General features: G+C 43.6%; 1 protein-coding gene across 3 annotated transcripts in view; it reads right to left on the reverse strand.

The window, feature by feature from the left end:
• Positions 1-23,529, reverse strand: part of KAT2A (lysine acetyltransferase 2A) — a 380,318-nt gene that overhangs the window by 301,195 nt on the left and 55,594 nt on the right. For all 3 annotated transcript variants that reach the window (XM_033960567.1, XM_033960566.1, XM_033960568.1), the window contains exon 3: positions 7,927-8,072. In XM_033960567.1, the coding sequence (XP_033816458.1) occupies positions 7,927-8,072 (146 nt within the window). The remainder of the gene's footprint in view (positions 1-7,926; positions 8,073-23,529) is intronic.

The following is a 23,529-nucleotide window of genomic DNA, read 5'->3' on the forward strand; positions in this document are numbered from 1 at the left end:
TATCTCCCTCTCCCTTCTACCTGCTTCCGGCCACACCCCCTGCTCCGCGGCTCTCTTCGGCAACTCAGCAGCAGCGATCGACACAAGCTTCTGACGTCGGGGCCTACCCTCTGCGAGTCCCGCTTGTTTCAACTTCCTTTTTCCACAAAGGCGGGACTCATAGAGGGAAGGCCTCGATGTCGGCAGCCTGTCTTGATCACCGCTGCTGACGAGTTGCTGAAGAGAGCCGCGGAGCAGGGGGTGTTGCCGGGTGCAGGTAGAAGGGAGAGGGCCAGATGCAGTATTTGTGGGTGAGGGAGGGGAAGAGAGAGAGAAAGAGAGAGGGGAGGGAAACAAAAGGAAATATTTCATGCTGGGCCTGAGTGGAGGGAGGGTGGAAAGGTTCTGGCTACCGGGTGCAGTAATAAAGGAAAAGGGGGGAAAGCAGAAAATGGAGATAGTGACACAAAGAAGAGAAAGGGAAAGCAGGACCTACTGAATAAGGATAGAGATACAGAGGGGACATGAAGAGGAGGTGAAATAGAGACATAGAAGTAATGCTGAAAAAGTGGGGGGGGGGAGATAAAGACATTGAAAGGGCAAATGGTGAACATGGGGTAAAGACATGGACAGAGACAAATGAAGATTCTGAAAAAGTGGTGAGATAGGGATATAGGTGAGATGGACACAAAGGGTGATGCTGGAAAATAGGTAGAATGGTAATTCTGACAGACACAGAAGGGAAATGCTGGATCAAGGAGAGATGGGGCTCAGGCTGGATGGAATGAGGAGAAATGACTTGTTGGCCCGGAACTTCCTCTCCTACATCAGAATTGACGTCAGGGAGCGGAATGCTGGTCAGCGCGACGCTTCTGCAGGGAAAGCTTGGGACGGCAGTGGCAGCAAACCGAGTGGCTTGGGAGAGGGCACGTAAAAGGAAAGAAAGGGGGCAGACAAGGAGGCAGAAAGAAGGGGGAACAGGGAGACAGAAAGAAAAAGTTGGGGGAGAGAATGAGGTCTGGAGGAGAGGAAACATACAGGAGGCTGAAAGAAAGGAAGAAAGATTGGATGCACAGTCAGAAGAAGAAAGTGCAACCAGAGACTCATGAAATCACCAAACAGCAAAGGTAGGAAAAATGATTTTATTTTCAATTTAGTGATCAAAATGTGTCTGTTTTGAGAATTTATATCTGCTGTCTATATTTTGCACTATGGCTCCCTTTTACTAAACCGCAATAGCGTTTTTTAGCGCAGGGAGCCTATGAGCATTGAGAGCAGCGCGAGGCATTCAGCGTAACTCCCTGTACTAAAACCTACTATTGTGGTTTAGTAAAAAGGGAGGGGGTGTATTTGTCTATTTTTGTATTTTGTTACTGAGGTGACATTGCATAGAGTCAACTGCTGTGACCTCTTTGAAAAAACCCGGAATATGAATAATTAACATTTTCTCTGCCTTTCAGTGTGCTTTGTGTTTTTTTTAAATTTTATTGTTGGTAGATCATTTTGACTTAGTCATTATAAAAGTAGCTCGCAAGCTCATAAAGTGTGGGCACCCCTGCTCTAGGGTATACATATTCAGGGCTTCCAGTCTCTCCTCATACGTCTTCTGGCGCAAGCCTCCTATCATTTTCGTCGCCCTCCTCTGGACTGCCTCAAGTCTTCTTACGTCCTTCGCCAGATACGGTCTCCAAAATTGAACACAATACTCCAAGTGGGGCCTCATCAATGACCTGTACAGGGGCATCAACACCTTCTTCCTTCTACTGACTACGCCTCTCTTTATACAGCCCAGCATCCTTCTGGCAGCAGCCACTGCCTTGTCACACTGTTTTTTCGCCTTTAGATCTTCGGACACTATAACCCCAAGGTCCCTCTCCCCGTCCCTCTCTCCTCCCAGCATATACGGTTCCTTCCTATTATTAATCCCCAAATGCATTACTCTGCATTTCTTTGCATTGAATTTTAGTTGCCAGGCATTAGACCATTCCTCTAACTTTTGCAGATCCTTTATCATATTTTCCACTCCCTCTTCGGTGTCTACTCTGTTACAAATCTTGGTATCATTTGCAAAAAGGCACACTTTTCCTTCTAACCCTTCAGCAATGTCACTCACAAACATATTGAACAGGATTGGCCCCAGCACCGAACCCTGAGGGACTCCACTAGTCACCTTTCCTTCCTTCGAGTGACTTCCATTAACCACCACCCTCTGGCGTCTGTCCGACAGCCAGTTTCTGACCCAGTTCACCACTTTGGGTCCTAACTTCAGCCCTTCAAGTTTGTTCAACAGCCTCCTATGAGGAACTGTATCAAAGGCTTTGCTGAAATCCAAGTAAATTACATCTAGCATATGTCCTCGATCCAGCTCTCTGGTCACCCAATCAAAAAATTCAATCAGGTTCGTTTGGCACGATTTACCTTTTGTAAAGCCATTTTGCCTCGGATCCTGTAACCCATTAGTTTCAAGGAAGTACACTATCCTTTCTTTCAGCAACACTTCCATTATTTTTCCAACAACTGAAGTGAGGCTCACCGGCCTGTAGTTTCCTGCTTCATCCCTGTGACCGCTTTTATGAATAGGGACCACATCCGCTCTCCTCCAATCCCCAGGAATCACTCCCGTCTCCAGAGATTTGTTGAACAAGTCTTTAATAGGACTCGCCAGAACCTCTCTGAGCTCCCTTAGAATCCTGGGATGGATCCCGTCTGGTCCCATCGCTTTGTCCACCTTCAGTTTTTCATGTTGCTCATAAACACCCTCCTCCATGAACGGCGCAGAATCTACTCCATTTTCTCGTGTAACTTTGCAAGACAGTCTCGGTCCTTCTCCAGGATTTTCTTCTGTGAACACAGAACAGAAGTATTTGTTTAGCACATTTGCTTTCTCCTCATCACTCTCCACATATTTGTTCCCAGCATCTTTTAGCCTAGCAATTCCATTTTTTATCTTCCTCCTTTCACTAATATATCTGAAAAAATTTTTATCTCCCTTTTATTTCTAGCCATTTGTTCTTCCGCCTGTGCCTTCGCCAAACGTATCTCTCTCTTGGCTTCTTTCAGTTTCACCCTGTAGTCCTTTCTGCTCTCCTCTTCTTGGGTTTTTTTATATGTCATGAACGCCAACTCTTTCGCCTTTATTTTCTCAGCCACTAGGTTGGAGAACCATATCGGCTTCCTTTTTCTCTTGTTTTTTGTTTTTTTTTTGTATATAATTTTTATTGAGAAAGCAGTCAATACAAGCAACAGGGTCACGTCTCTTGTTTTTATTGATTTTCTTCACATAAAGGTCCGTAGCCATTTTTATCGCTCCTTTCAGCTTAGACCACTGTCTTTCCACTTCTCTTATATCCTCCCATCCTAACAGCTCTTTCTTCAGGTACTTTCCCATTGCATTAAAGTCCGTACGTTTGAAATCTAGGACTTTAAGTATCGTGCGGCCGCTCTCCACTTTAGCCGTTATATCAAACCAATCCGTTTGATGATCGCTATTTCCCAGGTGAGCACCCACTCGAACATTAGAGATACTCTCTCCATTTGTGAGGACCAGATCCAATATCACTTTTTCCCTTGTGGGTTCCGTCACCATTTGTCTGAGCAGAGCCTCTTGAAAGGCATCCACAATCTCCCTATTTCTTTCCGATTCCGCAGACGGAACATTCCAGTCCGCATCTGGCAGGTTGAAATCTCCCAACAGCAGAACCTCCTTTTTCCTTCCAAATTTTTGGATATCCACAATCAGATCCTTATCAATTTGCTGCGATTGAGTCAGAGGTCTGTAGACTACACCCACGTAGATAGAAGTTCCATCTTCTCTTTTCAGAGCAATCCATATCGCTTCTTCCTCTCCCCAGGTCCCTTGCATTTCGGTCGCTTGGATATTGATCTTTACATAGAGAGCTATTCCTCCACCTTTATGACCATCTCTGTCCTTCCTAAAAAGATTATATCCCGGTATGTTTGCATCCCATCCATGTGATTCACTGAACCATGTCTCTGTGATAGCAACAATATCTAGATCTGCCTCTAATATCAGGGCTTGCAGATCATGAACTTTGTTGCTTAGACTGCGAGCATTTGTGGTCATCGCTTTCCAGCTATTTTTCAGCGATAATCTCCTTTTTCGTATGGATTTTTGTGTCGTTTCACTTTCCGTTGCAATGCTAACAAATGAGTTGCTGATATTGCTTATGTTGCAGCCTTTACTACTATCATATCTTTTCTTTTACCGGGGGTGGTCTCTATAATTGTCCTTCGTACATACACCACCCCCACCTTCTAGTTTAAATGCCTAGAAAAATATTGTCTAAATTTCTCTGCAAGGTTTCTTTTTCCTGCTGTAGTAATATGTAGCCCATTAGTGCAATATAGCTTCTTGTCCTTCCATGTATTTCCCCATCCTCCTATGTACCTGAAGCCTTCTTGATGACACCAGGCTCTGAGCCATCTATTAAAGTCCTCTATGTTTTTCACTCTTTGCTCTCCCTTTCCATATGCAGGCAGTATTTCAGAAAAAGCTAAAGTCTTTACAAAAGGTTTCACGCCCTCACCAAGCTCCCGAAAAGCTTTCTGTGCTGCAAGTGTGGAGTTGTTGGCCAGGTCATTTGTTCCCAGATGGATAACAACATCAGTGTTAAAATCCTTAGTTTCTTCCTTAATTATAGTCAGTATTTGCCTGGAACTCCTGGTAGCTGAGGATCCTGGAAGACATTTCACTATTTTGGTCTCCTCGCCCTGTGTTCCAAGGTTAATGCCTCTGATGATGGAATCCCCCAACAGCAATAGTTTTCTGTTTTTGGCTTTTTTATTTGTACTTAGGGTGCGCTTGTTCTCTTGAGTTACCTTCATTGGTTCCAGTCCCACCTCCCTTCTGTTTTCATGAGTATCGCAGTGCATTAGTGGAGCGAAGGAATTCTGTAGAGTTAATATTAGGGAAGGTGGATGTTTCTGAGTTACATGTCGCAGTCTTTCTGAGCCTACTGTGACCCATTTATTCCTGGGCTGTTTTATTCTTTGAGGTAGAGGTGGTAAGTTGGTATGATTTTGTGGAGTGATGGAAGCTGCTTTAATTGTATTCAATTCCTGTTTAAGTTTGCAGAGCTCCTCCTTAATACTGGCAAGTTGAAGACAGATGGGGCAAGCCTTAAGCCTCCAAATAATATGTCTTGGAATTAAAGCACCACAGTGATTGCATAGAATAAAGGTCATCTTGATTGGTTAATGTAGCTTGGGACCTCTCCTTAGACAAATTATTTCTTCCTACTACAAACATGTTATCAGAACCAAAGGGCCTTCTTCAATTGTGTTGTTTATTAGATCTCATTGATGTCTGGTGAATATTGCACCCAACTGAGAAGGATTTTACTCATATGTCTACAGCGCACTTGACGCAGTCCTGCATTGATTATCTATTAGGCTCTAGAGACCTTTATTCTATTATCGAGCAGGTGAAAATAGGGCCTTATACAATCTCTGATCAGGCCTGGGTGTGGCTAGACTAGAAAGAATGGAACTGATCCCAATTTTATAATTTTTTGCTGAAACATTGGAAAGATTATCAATGTTTTAACCAACCACATGAGGAGACTCCCATTTTATTCTGGGAAACAGTGAAAGCAGTGCTTCAAGGTGAAATTATAGGCTATGTTAGCCATGTTAGGACAGCGTAAGACCAAGAGATCTTACGATTGTCTTGGCAGCTTATTAAGGCACACTTACAGGGTGACACTCATCCCAAATAGCCTAATAAACACACACAGCATTAAATGAGAAACTTCATCAGAGAACGGTTAAAACTCTGACCTGTTATAAATATCAGCTTTGTGTTCATGGCTATCAGAATGGTAAATTACTGGCACGCCTGGTTTTGCAGAGACAGCAGCAGGAAAATCTTACATTTAAATCCAGGAGGGACAAGGAGGCTTATGAAAGGTGAAGAAATCTGTGAGGTGTTTTGTAATTTTTATGTGACTCTATATGCTTCCCCCATAGAGATAGGGCTACCTGGAGAATTATACTTAAATGGGCTTCATCTCCCATGTCATACATCTACGCACCTAGAGAAACTGAATGCCCCTATACAGGCAGGGGAAGTGGAGCTAGCTATTACCCAGAGCTATACCTTGAAAGGTTTATTGGGATTATTTCTGCACTACTTTGACACGCTGCTTTGATCCAGCCATCAGAATACTTTATGGGTCCCTACGGAGGTTCTTATGGTTAATGGTTGTAGCTCTTCTTTGTTTGAGATCCATAGGGGAAGCAGACAAGGTGTCCTCTATTGCCTTTACTGTCTTTTGACCCTAGACCAGGGGTGGGCCACTCCAGTCCTCGAGGGCCAGAATCCAGTCAGGTTTTCAGGATTTCCTCAATGAATATGTATTGAAAGCAGTGCATGCAAATAGATCTCATGCATATTCATTGGGGAAATCCTGAAAACCCGACTGGATTCCGGCCCTCGAGGACCGGAGTTGCCCACCCTGCCCTAGACCCTCTCATCCATGATATCTATGTAAAATTCTGATATTAAAGGGATGTCTATATGGGATCAGTGCTTTAAATTGGTCACCTTTTCGGATGACCTTTTGGTTCATATCATGAATCTCCAGCGATCTTTGGAGGCTTTATTAGAGAATATAACAGAATACAGTGATGTTGGGGTCTTCCGTTTAAATCTCAGTAAGTGTGCGCATTACCCTCCACAGTGGAGCTGAAGAACTTGTGCGGTTCCCCTTTTCCGCTACACTGGGCATCTGACTCCTTTCGATACCTTGGTGTCAAACTCCCAGTTTCTGTACACAGGCTTTATTCTGCATCCCTCCTGTCGTCCTTCAACAGAACAGGTCACAACTTAGATACCAATATAACTACCCTACAGGACTACCCCATGTGCCATGTGATGGTGAAAGGAAATATTAAGCAGTCTTGTCTGGCTAGTTCTGCTGAATATTGGGCTTTCCAGTACAGGGAGTTCCTACTAACCAAATTAAGCCTTTTGAATATCAGTCACTCCATGATTAATTTCAAAACTCAGTTAAAATAGTCTAGTAGCAAAGTGTTTTATTAGTATCTGATTCCAACCCAATCCCCCTCCTCTCATATCCCCCCATTTCCCCCCAGCCCAGACTCAAATTTTGATATATAGGCTTTTATACCAATTAAGAAATAGGAGATACACTTTCACAATTGGGATTTCATTAGCAAATGATTATGCCCCAGCAGTTTATCTTGAATCAATCATAAAATAAATAGCATAAACTACACCTAGCAAGGGGCTTTATTTATGTATTTATTTTATCTTCAAACCTAGATGGGTTCCAGAACATACACAGGCAATTATAAAAGAGTTCTCCAACTTTCACTTTGCAGTAAACAAGAGTTCATGGCCAAAGTATATATTGATGTTTGCTCCTGAGGAAGCAGAAGAGTGAAACAGAAACTCTATCTGTTTACATACAACTCATATGCAGTTGAGCGTCATCTTTTCTGTCTCTTCAAAATTAAGGTTTATTTAAGAATTGTGGTTATATCTGCTGGACCTCAGGACTTACATTAATTACTGTGGAAGATATTGGATTAGTAAGTACAGTACTTGCCTAATTTTGGTGAGATAGTTGTTTACATTTATATGTCATTTACATACATAAATGACACCGAACCCTTCTAAAACCAAACCCTGTTTAACATTAGTTCATTAAAAAGACAGAACCTATCATTTACTTGGTGGTTTTTTCTACATACCAAAGAGGAAATTCTGTAGCATTGAATAATGGCAAACTACAGATCCATAGCCAAAGGGTGGCAGAGACATGACTTACCAAAATATCAAACCTATTGTACCAGTTGAATTAAGCAGCAATTAACTTATAGTATCAATGTTCTACATACCAAATACTGTCCCTCCCCATTTCCTTTATTAGTCTTCTTTCCACAGTTTATACATTGTCTTACCTTAAACAAATAAAAGTAAACTTGTTTAGTGTCAGTGTCTTCCTCCTTGTGCACAGACATAAAGAGATTTTCGACATCCACAACCATCCCTAACAATCGATTAATTTCATCTTCAGAGACATTCTCCAGGTGAGAAACATGGTCAGCTGTATGTGAAAAACAACAATGAAATAAAACAAGTGCCAAGGTCCTCCAGTGCAGAAATATTATAGACAGTCAAAAAAACCTGGCATTAGCCAGGTGCCTTTTCTAGCTTTATTCAATTAAATTTAGTAACATTAAAAGAACCTTCATTTCCCAATGCAAAACAAAATTACTCAGTCATAATACAGTGGCATGCAAAAGTCTGGAACCACTTGTGAATTTTGCAATCTTTCAACTTTCTGACCTTTTTATTTTGATTTTTTTGTGGACCCAATAGATTTGTCTGTGTACCACATTATAAGGGATACATGTGGCAATTAGAATCAACTTTTTATTTTATCTTGGCCTTAAATTTCCAAGTTTGTTTGTTAAAGTTATCATGTTAATCATTTTTCTGCATAAATCAAGTAACACACTTTGCTGGCCAAAAAAGTACATACAAGAATCATCTATCCTTCATATTCATGTAGGTGGCCTTAAAAAATGCCGTTTTATGTGTCAATGATGGCTTAGTAGTTGGTGGTATATTTATCATCTGAAGGACAAACAAAAACATGCTGAATACAATTATAAAATACCTACGACATGAACAATGAATGCATATAAAAATCAATGTATAAAAACATAGATGAAGAACATCACTTCTGTACTATATTTATTAAAACCTTAAAATATATATATATATATATATCTCCAAATTAATAATAAGATTATGTCATACACATAACTGATAATATATTTATTGTCTTTATGTGTGAATAATAAAATGTGTGCAACAGTGTAGGAAATAAATAAAAGCATCAATGGAAACAATAAATTGTGCCGTTTACATAACTAATTAATGCATTTGTGTGCATTTATATTAATTGAAAGTGAGTGATGTAATTTTAATGTGTGCAATAGAGAATGACACGGTGGCGGTTTACCCGCGGCCACCGCATTTTAGCCGCGGGTCACCCGCCGAAACGGGGAACGAAAACTAGCAGTTGCTGCGGCAACGGGGACAAGGCCATTCACCGCCCATGGGGCGGTGAATGGTCTTGTCCCCGCAGTGAGGCATGAAGGATCACGCGGTCCCCGCAGCACACACCCACCTGCCCAATCGATCCTAGTGTTTAGCCAGCTCTCTCCCTTCTCCTCACCTTAGTTTGTAGGTTTTCTTTTTCGGCGACCCGCACACTATCAGAGAGCCGCGCACCCGCTGCTGCTCAGTTTCGATCTTCTGCTCTGACGCAACCGGAAACAGGAAGTTGCAGCAGAGCAGAAGATTGAACACTGAGCAGCCGCGCATGTGCGGCTCTTTGGGAAAGCGTGCATGTCGCCGAAAAACAAAACCTACAAACTAAGGTGAGGAGAAGGGAGAGAGCTGGCTAAACAGTAGGATCGATTGGGCAGGCGGGTGGTGGCTGCGGGGACCGTGCGATCGCTCGTGTTCCCGGCTCAAATTGGAAGGAGGGAGTGAAAGGGAAAAGGATTCTGGGTCAAGGGGATGAAGACGGAAAGAAAAACCCACAGCAGGAAAGAAAGGGAAGGACAGACAGGTGAGCCAGATGCTAGAAGCAAGGGGGGGAGGGGAAGAAAGAGGGAAAAAAGCTAGATGGGGTTGAAAAGAAGAGACACACTGGTATGGAAGAGGAAGATAGGGGAAATCTGGACACAGGAAGGTAACAGAAAGAGGGGAAATTATGTGCATGGGGCATAGGGACAGTGACATAAAGGGGACATGCCATGAGGATGGCATATGGACACGGGGGGGGGGGGCAATGGCAGATACATAGGGGAGATATTAGAAATGGGGAAAATAGCACAGAAGCGAGATGGTTTGTGGGGATGGGACAGGGACCGAGCTTGCAGGCTCCAGTGGCTTGCACAAATTACATTGTAACGGGCCATGAAAATAAGAGGGAGGAAGGTAGATAGATAGGCCACACGAGAGGAGCTGAAGGGTAGTAGAAAGGAACAGATGGTAAAGGAGGGAGGGAAGGGTGGTGGTGGAAAGGAATAGGACAGACATTGAAGGAGTGTGGAGAGGAACAGACCCCGAAGGGAAATGTGGAAGACAGAGTGGGAAGAAGACAGATGCCAGACTATGGGGGAGCGGAGGGAAGAAGATGGGTGCTAGACCAATTGGAGGGGGGGGGTGAAGGGAGAGGCACAGTAACAGCAAGTGGAAGACGCAGAGAGAAGACACACAGTGGATGGAAGGAATTGAATGAGAAAATGTGGAAAGCAGAAACCAGACAACAAAGGTAGAAAAAAAATTTATATTTATTTATTTATTTTTTGCTTTAGGATAAAATAGTATATTAGTTGTGTTGATAAAAATTTATAAACAAAGCCCTGCCAGCTGAACATCCCTTTCTCTAGTTCAGCAGCAGGAACTTTGATTTATAAGAAAGGAATAAGCTAAATATTACAGTACTAAGGCTTATATGGATGCAGCGGGGACGGTGACGGGGCGGTGAATGGGATGGCAGTGGCGGTGACGGGGCGGTGAAAGGGATGGCGGTGACGGGGCGGTGAAGGGAACGGCGGTGATGAGGCGGTGCAGAGGATGGTGGGCCGGTGACGGGGACAGATTTTTTCCCCGTGTCATTCTCTAGTGTGCAATTAAAAAACATACCCAGTAGATGGCAATCTTGGGGCATCATTAAATAATAAGAAGAGGAGGAAGTGACGTCATCGTGGCTGATGGCAGCCTAGAGAGATAGCTCCGCGGACCCCCGTGCTGATTTTGGCTATCTTCGCGCGATTTCGCGTGCCTGCACTGCATATTAACTATAATTCGATTGTGTAGCTGCTTTGCTGTGTTTCGATGACGACGCGAAAAAAACAAACCGACATAAAAGCATTTTCTTCACCGATCCCGAATGGGCCTCCTAAGCCTAGCTCAAAAATGGCGCCCGATCCGACCGCGGCTGCGGAGGGCTCACATGTCGATGCAACGTTGCCAACTTTACAAATGGAGATGCGTGGCTGGTTTCAGGAATTAAAATCTGAAATCTCTGCAGTTCGAGCTGATATCCACGCTGTTGTTGCTGAGCTAAAACGTGAGGTGGGTGAAATCGGGAATCGAGTGGGAGAGACAGAGACTGCAGTGGAGGCACATGGCTCTGAATTAACACACTTGAGAGGCAGGATTGCAGCGCTAGAGGAAAAGGCTGATGCAAGCACCCTAAAGATGGAAGATCTGGAGAATCGCTCCAGACGGTGCAACCTTCGCTTTCGGGGTGTGCCTGACACTGTTTCTGACTCTCGCTGCATGGAGGTGATTGATCACATATGCATTCAGGCTCTGGAGTCCGCTGGTTTACCTGTGGAGGTGGGGAAACCATTGCTGGATAGGGCTCACCGCATCCCTGGCCCTCGTGATGTGAACCGTCCTCGTGATGTTGTGGCCTGTTTCCATCGCTATATGGATAAAGAACATGTGCTTAGGGCGGTGCGGCGCTCTGGGGGAACTGTTAAATGGGAAGAAGCGGACATTGATGTCTATCCTGATATAGCTCCGGCAACCCTGGCCCGCCGTCGCACATATAGAGACTGTACCCGTATACTGCAGGAACACAGTGTTCGATATAGATGGATTTATCCTATCGGATTGGCTTTTACACATGCAAGCAAGACTTACACTGCAATAACTGTGGCGGATGTTCAGGCTCGACTGGTGGAAGCAGGTTTGATGGCAGCTTCAGAAATGGCTCCACTTCCTCAGAGGTCACCTGTGCTCAAATCAGGAAGAGGGCTGGGATGGCAGAGAGTGGCTAGATCGGCTGCAGCTCGTCGCCCTTTGGAGGCGGCCACACCCTCACCCACTTGAACATTTGTATTTGAGCAATGTGCTTTAGAAATTTTGTGCTGTGTCTGTTTTTTCTTCTCTTTGCTGAGCGGCTTTTGTCGCGAAGATTGTTTATAGGGCTTGTTCTGGGGGTCCCTTTGTGAACTGTTTCTCTACACTTCCTGTACCGTGGTTACCAGGTGCTTTGGTGGCTGGACCATGTGGGGTATTGTTGGGGGGTTGGGGGGAGGGGGGGGTGTTGGTGCTGGGAAAAGTAGTAACCGAGTGCTTTCTTGTATGATTGTATGGAAGTGTGTTTGTATAATGTTTCTCTTAAGGTTACGATTGCAGGGGTTGGTTGATTTGGCTGCTTTGGAACTAATGGTTGATTTGGTAATGAAGTGCTTTTTCTTTTCTGGTACAAATGGATAAACTCACTTTGCTATCTTATAATGTACATGGTCTGAATTCTCCACAAAAACGACGCTTGTTATTTAAAGAAATGAGCCGCCTGAATAGTGCGGTTGGATTTATTCAGGAGACCCATTTTCAATCTCATTATGAGAAATTGCTTACACACCATAACTACCCACACGTTTTCCTTTCTTCTAATAAGGTCCGGAAAAAGACCCAGGGGGTGGGCATCTTAATTCATAAACGTGTCCAGGTGGTATTGAGAGAGGTGGTGCGGGATGTTGAGGGCCGCTACATATTGGTCAAGGCTGAGCTGGATGGCACCTTGTATAGTTTGCTGAATGTCTATGCCCCAAACGCTGGTCAGGGGGCCTTCTTTACATTGCTAGAACGTGTGCTGTTGGATCATGTAGAAGGTACTCTCCTTGTGGGTGGAGATTTTAACCTCACTTGCTATCCTCAGGAGGATAATTCAAATTCTTCCATCCGCTACGCTAGAAGCGACAGAAGAGCTTTGCTGCGCTTCCTGCGTAGACATGATTTGATAGATGTGTGGCGTTATTTACATCCAGGCACGCGAGATTACACATTTTATTCATCGAAACATAACTCATATACTAGAATTGATATGTGGATGCTGCCTCGTATTGCTCTGCCTCGAGCCCTGGCCTCCAGTATTGAGCCCCGGGTGTGGTCAGATCATGCTCCTTTGACTCTGGAGTTACAGGTTGGGCAGGTTAGAGGCGGCCGTCGCATGTGGCGTATGAATGACTCTTTGTTGAAAGATCCCAATACCTTGACTCTTTTAGAGACTGATGTCAAGGAATTTTTTGTATTCAACGACATAGCTGGCATTAATGTTGCAATTCTTTGGGAAAGTTTTAAAGCTACCCTTCGGGGTTGTTGTATCTCGAGGGGGTCGTACAGAAATCAATGTCGAGTGGCTCGCAGATTAGAACTAGTGTCCCGCCTTCGACGCCTAGAGAATGCTCACAAGAGAGCCCCGTCGGTGGCTGGGGGGGTAGCGCTGACGGAGTGCCGGAGAGATTTACAAGAACTTGATTTAGAGGGCATGGCTTGGGCCCTGCAGAGGCGGAAACAACGGTTTTTTTGAATGGGGTGGTAGGGCAGGTCGCTTGTTAGCTGCACAGATCAAGCAAACTCAAGCACAACATTCCATAACTCGGATTCGTAATGACTCGGGTCAGCTTTGTGTAGATGATGGGGACATCCATCAGGCTTTTTTATCCTTCTATCAGACTCTGTACACTCCGGAAATTGAAACCACGGAGGGGGAGATAGATGCTTTTCTATCTAGCGTCACCTTGCCTTGTTTGGCGGAAGTTGATGCGGAGTGGCTCTCTTCCCCTATTCAACCCGCTGAGGTGGTGGCGGCTATACGCCATTTGGCTGCTTCCAAAGCACCGGGTGTTGATGACTTTTCCCCCCTGTTTTATAAGAAAATGGAGGCCCATATAGTCAATCCTCTGACTAGATTGTTTAATTCTTTTTTGGAGGGGGATTGTCTGCCGTATTCGTTTCGTCAGGCAGCGGTCTCCCTTCTTCTCAAGCCTGGGAAAGATCCCCTCCTTTGTGGGTCTTACCGCCCTATCTCATTGTTAGGAGTTGATTATAAGCTGTTTACCCGTATTTTGGCAGTCCGGCTGCAACGTTTTCTTCCTTACCTAGTTCATGGAGATCAGTGTGGCTTTATTTCAGGGAGGCAACCTGGTGATAATATCCGAAGAGTGTTAGATCTTATTGGAGTGGCCCATCAAGATTCGGTTCCGGCAGTCCTGTTATCAGTTGACGCTGAAAAAGCCTTTGATAGGGTTTATTGGCCGTTTATGTTAGCGGCCTTGAAGAAGATGGGCATTTCGGGTGCTTTTCTACACTGGGTGACTTTATTATATGCTGCTCCGGAGGCTTGTTTAAGAGTTAATGGAAGATATACTGCTAATTTTATGATTCGTAGAGGAACTAGGCAAGGGTGCCCTCTATCACCACTGATTTTTGCGCTAGTCATGGAACCTTTAGCAGCCTCTATACGTGCGAATGCTGACATTCAGGGAATTGTGGTGGGTGGTGAAGAGCATAAGATTTTATTGTATGCTGATGATATTTTGTTTACCTTGACCCACCCGCATCGTTCTTTGACGGAGGCGCTTCGTGTTTTGACTACGTTTGGTGTGGTGGCTGGCTTTAAAATTAACATCGAAAAATCTGAATTGCTTAACGTTTCCCTTCCGGACTTGTTGGTAACGGACTTACGTGCTAGGTTCTCATTTCGATGGGCGGCTAAATCCATTAAATACCTTGGTGTGCGTATATCTCGAAGACTTACTGACCTTTTTGAATTGAATTACCCTCCGTTGCTAAGAACTGTATTTGCTGATCTGGATCGATGGGAGGGGTTGAGATTGTCTTGGATGGGTAGGATTAGTGCTTTGCGTATGAATGTGTTGCCTCGTTTTTTGTATCTGTTCTCCTGCCTACCTCTCTCAATTCCTAAACGGTTCTTGCTTAGGCTACAAAGGCGGGCCTTTGCTTATATCTGGACACGTAAACCCCCTAGGGTGCGGAGGGAACGTATGTACTGGGACAGGTTACATGGGGGAATGGGTGTCCCTGATTTTTCTACGTATTACTATGCATCCCAACTGCAAGGACTGTTTCATTGGGCATATCCCTCCCAGCGCTGGGTCTCACTAGAACAGGCCTTACAACCTACTTACCCTTTGGCAGCAGTGCCCTGGCTGTCTTTAGATATCCTTCGGGATCTGCAGACTGGGACATCTTATGGGATGGAATGTACTTTGCATGCATGGAGCCGGGTTAGACGAGCTTGGTTCCCACGTCAGCGCTATTTTTATGCTACTCCCATTAGATTTGCCCCTGATTTTCTGCCTGCTAAAGATACTGGGATTTTTCGGCGTTGGGAAATGGAGGGTCTTAGGGTCCTAGGTCAGCTGGTGGACAACTGGTACCCTTTGCTGCCTTGCAATCTATATATGACCTCCCCTCGACTGATTTTTTCGCCTATGTCCAACTTCGAGATTTTATGGTGAAGAGGGTGATCCCGGAGTGGGAAGGGGCAGACTCTGCTTTTTTACAAGTTTTTAGGATGGGATCTGGGGTGGGCCTTATTTCACGTCTCTATAGGGCTCTTTTATACACTAGACCACAGGCCCACACATATGAACATCGTTGGGAACTCTTGCTGGGGAGGACCTTGGATTATCGACAATGGGACTGTCTTTATGGTACACTGCTGAGAGTCTCCTTGGCATCTCCCTTAGTGGAGCAGGGATATAAGATGCTATTTCAGTGGTACCTCACGCCAGAAAAGGTGCACCGTTTCTATCACTGTGGGAACGGGCACTGTTGGCGCAATTGTGGGTGTTTGGGCTCCTTTGGGCATGTGTGGTGGGACTGTATTAAGATTGTACCTTTTTGGAAGATGGTTCAACGACTGCTGATTGATGTGTTACGCTTACCCATCCTATTGCGTATGGAAACATTTTTACTTAACCATCCTTTGGGGAGTTTGGATGTGGATCAGAATCATTTTGTGGCCCTGGTTGCTACGGCAGCCAGACTTTTAGTGGCTACATATTGGAAGCGTGACTCTTTGCCTTCTCGTACTGAACTGTTACATAAGATTGACCAAATTTACTTGATGTCCAAATTGACTGCTTTAAATAATGATTCCTGTGGAACGTTTCATCGACAGTGGTCTCGTTATAGCTCCTGGCGAGGTTTACTTTGAAACTTTTCTTACTTTTCTTTTTCATCTTCCTTTGTTTTAGGCTTATATTGTATCACTCGGTGGGGGGGGTGGGGGGGTTCTGTTGTTTCATATGGGCGATGTACTTTTGCTGTTGGCATACTGCCTGTGTACTGTTTTCATTTTGTTTAATAAAATCTTAAACTTCAAAAAAAAAAAAAAATAATAATAATAATAAGAACTAAAGATAAATACTGTATAAATGAATGCAAACAGATATAAATGTGGGGTCCCTCTACTAAGGAGCACATGCTAAATCGGTTAGATTGCATTTGTAAAAGGACCTCTAAATTAATAGCATTTATCCAGGAAAATGAATAGGCAGGCATATGATCAAACCAAAAATAAGCAATCATGCCATATAGTGACACATCATAGACCAAGTGATACTAGATTTAAAGTAGAATGTTTGAAATAACCCATGATTGTGAATTACATCACCAAGTGCCAAAGGAACAAGAATTAATGTGAGTGTAAAGTAAAATGACTATTTAGCCATAACGCTTAAAAAACCGAAGTCACATTCACCTAAAATATTGATTAAGAAATCTAAATCTTCAATGAAATGTATAAAAATTATCAAGCAGCGTTACTAATGGCTAAAAAAATGCTGCTAAATATTACAATAAGTGAAAAGTTGTAAAACAAACATTTTGCTCGGCTGCTTAATGAAACTGAAAAATAAGAAAACAAGAATGCTACTGTGTGACAAACGAATAAAACCACAGGAAGGTAAAAGGAAAGAATATAAATTTAAAAATTACCTATTTCCACAAGATAGCAAAAACTATGATAAAAAGTGTCATTATAAATGAGTCTAAAAAGGAATAAAAGTATATTTGTAGGAATATGCTATAAAATATATCTCACCCATGTAGACGCTTGTCGCAATCCAACCATTACTCAGTGCGATAAGAAAAAAGAGAGACATGCGTGCAGAATGGAAATAGTGCATCCATTAAGTATTATGATGTCAGTGTTGCACGAAAATACAGTTACTTACCGTAACAGTTGTTATCCAGGGACAGCAGGCAGATATTCTCACACATGGGTGACGTCACCGACAGAGCACCACAGCGGACAGCCTCGAAAGCAGACTTGCTTGAAGATCTTTATAAGAGCTTCCGAATGCTGCATCGTGCATGGGCGTGTGCCTTTCCGCCCGAACTAGGGGGCTCATCTCCTGAGAGGATCCTCAGTTCAGATACCTAGCTAAGAAGCCAACCAGGGGAGGTGGGTGGGTTGTGAGAATATCTGCCTGCTGTCCCTGGATAACAACTGTTACGGTAAATAACTGTATCCCAGGACAAGCAGGCAGCATATTCTCACACATGGGTGACCTCCAAGCTAAGCAGAAAGGGACGGAGGGAGAGTTGGCAATTTAAGAAAAAAGATTTTGCAAAACAGACTGGCCAAAATGGCCATCCCTCCTGGATAAGGTATCCAGACAGTAATGAGAGGTGAGTGTATGAACCGAAGACCAAGTGGCAGCCTTGCAGATTTCCTCGATAGGAGTTGATCTGAGGAAAGCTACAGATGCCGCCATAGCTCGAACTTTATGGCCCGTGACTCAACCCTGCAGAGGTAGACCAGCCTGAGCATAGCAGAAAGAGATGCAAGCAGCCATCCAGTTGGAAATGGTTCGCTTCGAGATAGGCCGACCCAACCTATTCGGATCAAAGGAGATGAAAAGTTGAGGAGCTGTTCTGTGAGGTTGAGTGCGTTGCAAGTAGAAAGCCAAAGCACGCTTGCAATCCAAAGTATGGAGCGCCACTTCTCCAGGGTGAGAATGAGGCTTTGGAAAAAATACTGGCAGAACAATAGATTGAGATGAAATTCTGAAACAACTTTAGGTAAGAATTTTGGATGAGTGCGGAGAACCACTTTGTCATGGTGGAAAACTGTGAAAGGTGTGTCCGCAACCAAAGCTTGTAACTCACTGACTCTTCGAGCAGATATGAGGGCAATCAGGAACACTGCTTTCCAAGTGAGATACTTGAGGTGAGCTTTATCAATTGGTTCAAATGGAGATTTCATCAGTTGAACTAAAACAACATTGAGATCCCAGACCACTGGAGGCGGTTTAAGTGGTGGATGAACATTAAATAGACACACAACAGGAAACCATAGGATGTGCAGAGATAGGTTTCCTATCAATAAGCTGATGAAAAGCAGCGATCGCATTGAGATGGACTCGAATAGATGTAGACTGAAGACCAGATTGCGATAAGTGAAGTAAATAATCCAAAACAGAAGCCAAGGAGGTAGACTGTGGCTCTAACTGACGGGTGGAACATCAAGCAGAAAATCTAGTCCATTTCTGGCCGTAACACTGCCGAGTGGATGGCTTTCTGGAAACTACCAAAATATATTGTACAGACTGAGAGAACTGGAAAGAGTCGTTTAGGTGGAAAGGAACCAAGTTGTTAAGTGTAGAGACTGCAGGTTGGGATGGAGTAAGGAACCCTGACTGAGTAAGCAGAGAGGGAAAAACTGGTAGAAGCAGAGGCTCCCTGGTGCTGAGTTGAAGTAGAAGGGAGTACCACGGTTGTCTGGGCCACCAAGGAGCTATCAGAATCATGGTGGCACGTGCTGACTTGAGTTTGACAAGAGTCCTGAGAATCAGCGGAAAAGGAGGGAAGGCATAAAAAAACTGATCCCTCCAATCTAGGAGAAAAGCATCTGCCTCGAGACGCTGGGGAGAGTATATCCGGGAGCAAAACTGAGGCAGCTTGTAGTTCAGGGGGGATGCAAAGAGATCTATCTGCGGGGTCCCCCCAGCGAGCAAAAACCTGACGAAGTGTGGGAGAATTGATTGTCCATTCGTGAGGTTGGAGAAGGCGACTCAATTTGTCTGCCAGTCAGTTGTGTTGACCTTGAATATAGACAGCTCTGAGAAAGATGTTATGATGAATTGCCAAATCCACATCCTCAGAGCCTCCTGACACAGGGAATGAGATCCCGTTCCTCCCTGTTTGTTGACATAATACATGGCCACCTGGTTGTCCAAACTCATGAGAACCACAGTGTCGTGAAGAAGGTGTTGAAAAGCTTTGAGAGCATTGAAAATCGCTCTGAGTTCCAACAGATTGATATGACAAAGACGGTCCTGCGCAGTCCACCGACCCTGGGTACGAAGGCCGTCGATATGGGCTCCCCAAGCGTAAGTGGATAAGTCCGTTGTGAGAACTTTCTGATGTTGTATACGTTTAGTCATGTTATGTATTTTTATGCTATTTTAATGTGTTTAATATTAAGTTGTTCTAATTTAGTATGTTTACCCTAACTTTGTAATTTTAGCTGTAAATCGCTTAGAACCTGGAATAGGCAATTAATCAAATCTGATAATAAACTTGGAAACTTGGAGATAGAGTGTGGAACCGCAAACCTCTGGAAAGATTGGAAGAGAGCATCCACCAGTGGAGAGACTGCTGCAACAAAGGAGTTACTGTAATCTGTTGAGAAGGCGGGTCGATCACCTGTTGCCACTGGGATGCCAGGGACAACTGAGGAATGCGAAGGTGAAGTCTGGCAAAAGGAGTCACGTGAACTGTAGAAGCCATATGGCCGAATAGAACCATCATTTGCCTTGCAGAAATTGATGGAAGACGACACACCTGATGACAAAAGCGAAGGAGGGTATCTCGACGTGATGGAGGTAGAAACGCTCTGAGGCGGACAGTATCCAGGGTGGCCCCAATGAATTGGAGAGATTGAGATGGGGTCAACTGGGATTTTGGGAAGTTGATTTCGAACCCCAGACTTTGCAGGAACAGAATAGTCTGTTGGGTCGCTGCAATAACCTCTCGATGAGAGGAGGCTTTGATTAGCCAGTCGTCCAAGTATGGAAAAACTTGAAGATCTTGAGTGCGAAGTATATTTGTAGGAATATGCTATAAAATATCTCACCCATGTAGACGCTTGTCGCAATCCAACCATTACTCAGTGCGATAAGAAAAAAGAGAGACATACGCCAGAATGGAAATAGTGCATCCGTTAAGTATTATGATGTCAGTGTTGCACGAAAAGCTTAAATGCAAATAGTTGAGATGATACGTAGTAAACATCAATCAAATATGCATAATAAAAAAACAAAAAGTATGTAAATTACAATGTGAATAAGAGATTAAAAGAAACAGAAAAAAGTAGCCAAACAGAATAAAAACTAAAAGTATGAAAAGTGCGTAAGAATACCACAAGATAAGGTGTCAAGTTTAAAGTATTAATGCATGTGTATGTTGATGAATCTTGATGATGATGAATCTTGAGAAAAAATGAAGTAAAACAGATGTCAGAGATAGTGTATACATGTTACAGAGTGGAAATGTGAGAATGTGTTCTTACAAATTATATGCTGTGTATGTTTAAGAACATAAGAATTGCTGCTGCTGGGTCAGACCAGTGGACCATCAAGCCCAGCAGTCCGTTCACGCGGGTCCTTAGGTCAAAGACCAGTGCCCTATTAGAGTCTAACCTTACCTGCGTATGTTCTGTTCCAGTAGGAAGTTATTCAACTTTGTCTCGATTCCTTGAAGGGTATTTTGCCCTATAACAGCCTCCGGAAGAGCATTCCAGGTTTCTACCACTCTCTGGGTGAAGAAAAACTTGCCTTACGTTTGTACGGAATCTTTTCCCTTCTAACTTCAGCGAGTGCCCTCTCGTTCTCTTCACCTTGGAGAGGGTGAACAGTCTCTCTGTCTCTACTACGTCAATTCCCTTCAATATCTTGAATGTTTCGATCATGTCCCCTCTCAGTCTTCTCTTCTCAAGGGAGAAGAGGCCCAGTTTCTCTAGCCTCTCATTGTATGGCAACTCCCCAGTCCCTTAACCATTTTTGTCGCTCTTCTCTGGACCCTTTCCAGTAGTACTATGTCCTTTTTCAAGTTCAGCGACCAGTGTTGGATGCAGTATTCCAGGTGGGGGCGTACCATGGCCCAGTATAAAGGCATAATAACCTTTTGAGATCTGTTCGTGATCCCCTTCTTAATCATTCCTAGCATTCTGTTAGCCCTTTACGCCGCCACCGCACATTGCGCAGATGGTTTCATTGACTTGTCTACAAATACTCCCAAGTATCTTTCCTAGGGGCTCTCTCCGAGTATAGATCCGGACATACTGTATTCGTGCATACGATTTTTGTTACCAACATGCATCACCTTGCACTTATCCACGTTGAACTTTGGAATGCATAATATCTCTCATTGTACATAAAATGAATTACTATTTTAATACATTTGCCATTATGCAAAAGTAACAGATTAACAACATTTTAAAAAATCTCTATAAGGAACACTCTATAGTTTATACATATGGTATTGAAATACTGTAATTCTTACTAAAACCTAATCTAGAACCTGTCTAATGACAACCTTTCCTATAACCAATATTGATGAATTAGAGGAATACTTTCTTCATTTTTTAATTTTTAATCTCTATATTTACATATTCTAATGCATTATCTTATTCATTATCTTGTAGTTGAAATCATTAGTACACCATGAGTCTTAGTGCTCGCAGCAGTCTGATGTTAAGAACTTGTCTTTATCAAAACTGCTTATTGTGGGCTATCATTAGTTATTTTTTATCCCTCTATACTGACCATACTCTAAATTTATATTTTTCTTTATTTATTTTTCTTATAGAATGCCAGTCTTTTTTTTTTATATATATATTCCAAAGACAATCTAGGGTTTTTATATACTTAGCTTATTTAGCATAGATGCCCGAGATTCCCCATGTCATCCAATCATCTCCATTGGGAATAGTAACATAGTAGATGACAGCAGATAAAGATCCGAATGGTCCATCCAGTCTGCCCAACCTGATTCAATTTAAATTTTTTAAATTTTTTCTTCTTAGCTATTTCTGGGCAAGAATTTAAAGCTCTACCCAGTACTGTGCTTGGGTTCCTACTGCCAAAATCTCCATTAAAACCTACTCCAGCCCATCTACACCCTCCCAGCCATTGAAGCCCTCCCCAGCCCATCCTCCACCAAATGGCCATATACAGACACAGACCGTGCAAGTCTGCCCAGTACTGGTCTTAGTTCAATTTTTAATATTATTTTCTGATTCTAGATCCTCTGTGTTCATCCCACGCTTCTTTGAACTCAATCACAGTTTTACTCTCTACCACCTCTCTCGGGAGCACATTCCAGGCATCCACCACCCTCTCTGTAAAGTAGAATTTCCTAACATTGCTCTTGAATCTACTATCCCTCAACCTCAAATTATGTCCTCTGGTTTTACCATTTTCCTTTCTCTGAAAAAGATTATGTTCTATGTTAATACCCTTCAAGTATTTGAACGTCTGAATCATATCTCCCCTGTCTCTCTTTTCCTCTAGAGTATACATATTCAGGGCTTCCAGTCTATCCTCATATGTCTTCTGGCACAAGCCTCCTATCATTTTCGTCACCCTCCTCTGGACAGCTTCAAGTCTTCTTATGTCCTTCGCCAGATACAGTCTAAAAGTGGGGCCTTACCAATGATCTGTACAGGGGCATCAACACCTTCTTCCTTCTACTGGCTACGCCTCTCTTTATACAGCCCAGCATCCTTCTGGCAGCAGCCACTACCTTGTCACACTGCTTTTTCGCCTTTAGATCTTCGGACACTATCACCCCAAGATCCCTCTCCCCATCCGTGTATATCAGCCTCTCTCTTCCCAGCATATACGGTTCCTTCCGATTATTAATCCCCAAATGCATTACTCTGCATTTCTTTGCATTGAATTTTAGTTGCCTGGCATTAGACCATTCCTCTAACTTTTGCAGATCTTTTTTCATATTTTCCACTCCCTCTTTGGTGTCTACTCTGTTACAAATCTTGGTATCATCTGCAAAAAGGCACACTTTTCCTTCTAACCCTTCAGCAATGTCACTCACAAACATATTGAACAGGATTGGCCCCAGCACCGAACCCTGAGGGACTCCACTAGTCACCTTTCCTTCCTTCGAGTGACTTCCATTAACCACCACCCTCTGGCGTCTGTCCGACAGCCAGTTTCTGACCCAGTTCACCACTTTGGGTCCTAACTTCAGCCCTTCAAGTTTGTTCAACAGCCTCCTTTGAGGAACTGTATCAAAGGCTTTGCTGAAATCCAAGTAAATTACATCTAGCATATGTCCTCGATCCAGCTCTCTGGTCACCCAATCAAAAAATTCAATCAGGTTCGTTTGGCACGATTTACCTTTTGTAAAGCCATGTTGCCTCGGATCCTGTAACCCATTAGATTCAAGGAAATACACTATCCTTTCTTTCAGCAACACTTCCATTATTTTTCCAACAACTGAAGTGAGGCTCACCGGCCTGTAGTTTCCTGCTTCATCCCTGTGACCACTTTTATGAATAGGGACCACATCCGCTCTCCTCCAATCCCCAGGAATCACTCCCGTCTCCAGAGATTTGTTGAACAAGTCTTTAATAGGACTCCCAGAACCTCTCTGAGTTCCCTTAGTATCCTGGGATGGATCCCGTC

The sequence above is a fragment of the Geotrypetes seraphini genome, chromosome 10 (genome assembly GCF_902459505.1).
Source record: "Geotrypetes seraphini chromosome 10, aGeoSer1.1, whole genome shotgun sequence".
NCBI classification, from domain to species: Eukaryota; Metazoa; Chordata; class Amphibia; order Gymnophiona; family Dermophiidae; genus Geotrypetes; species Geotrypetes seraphini.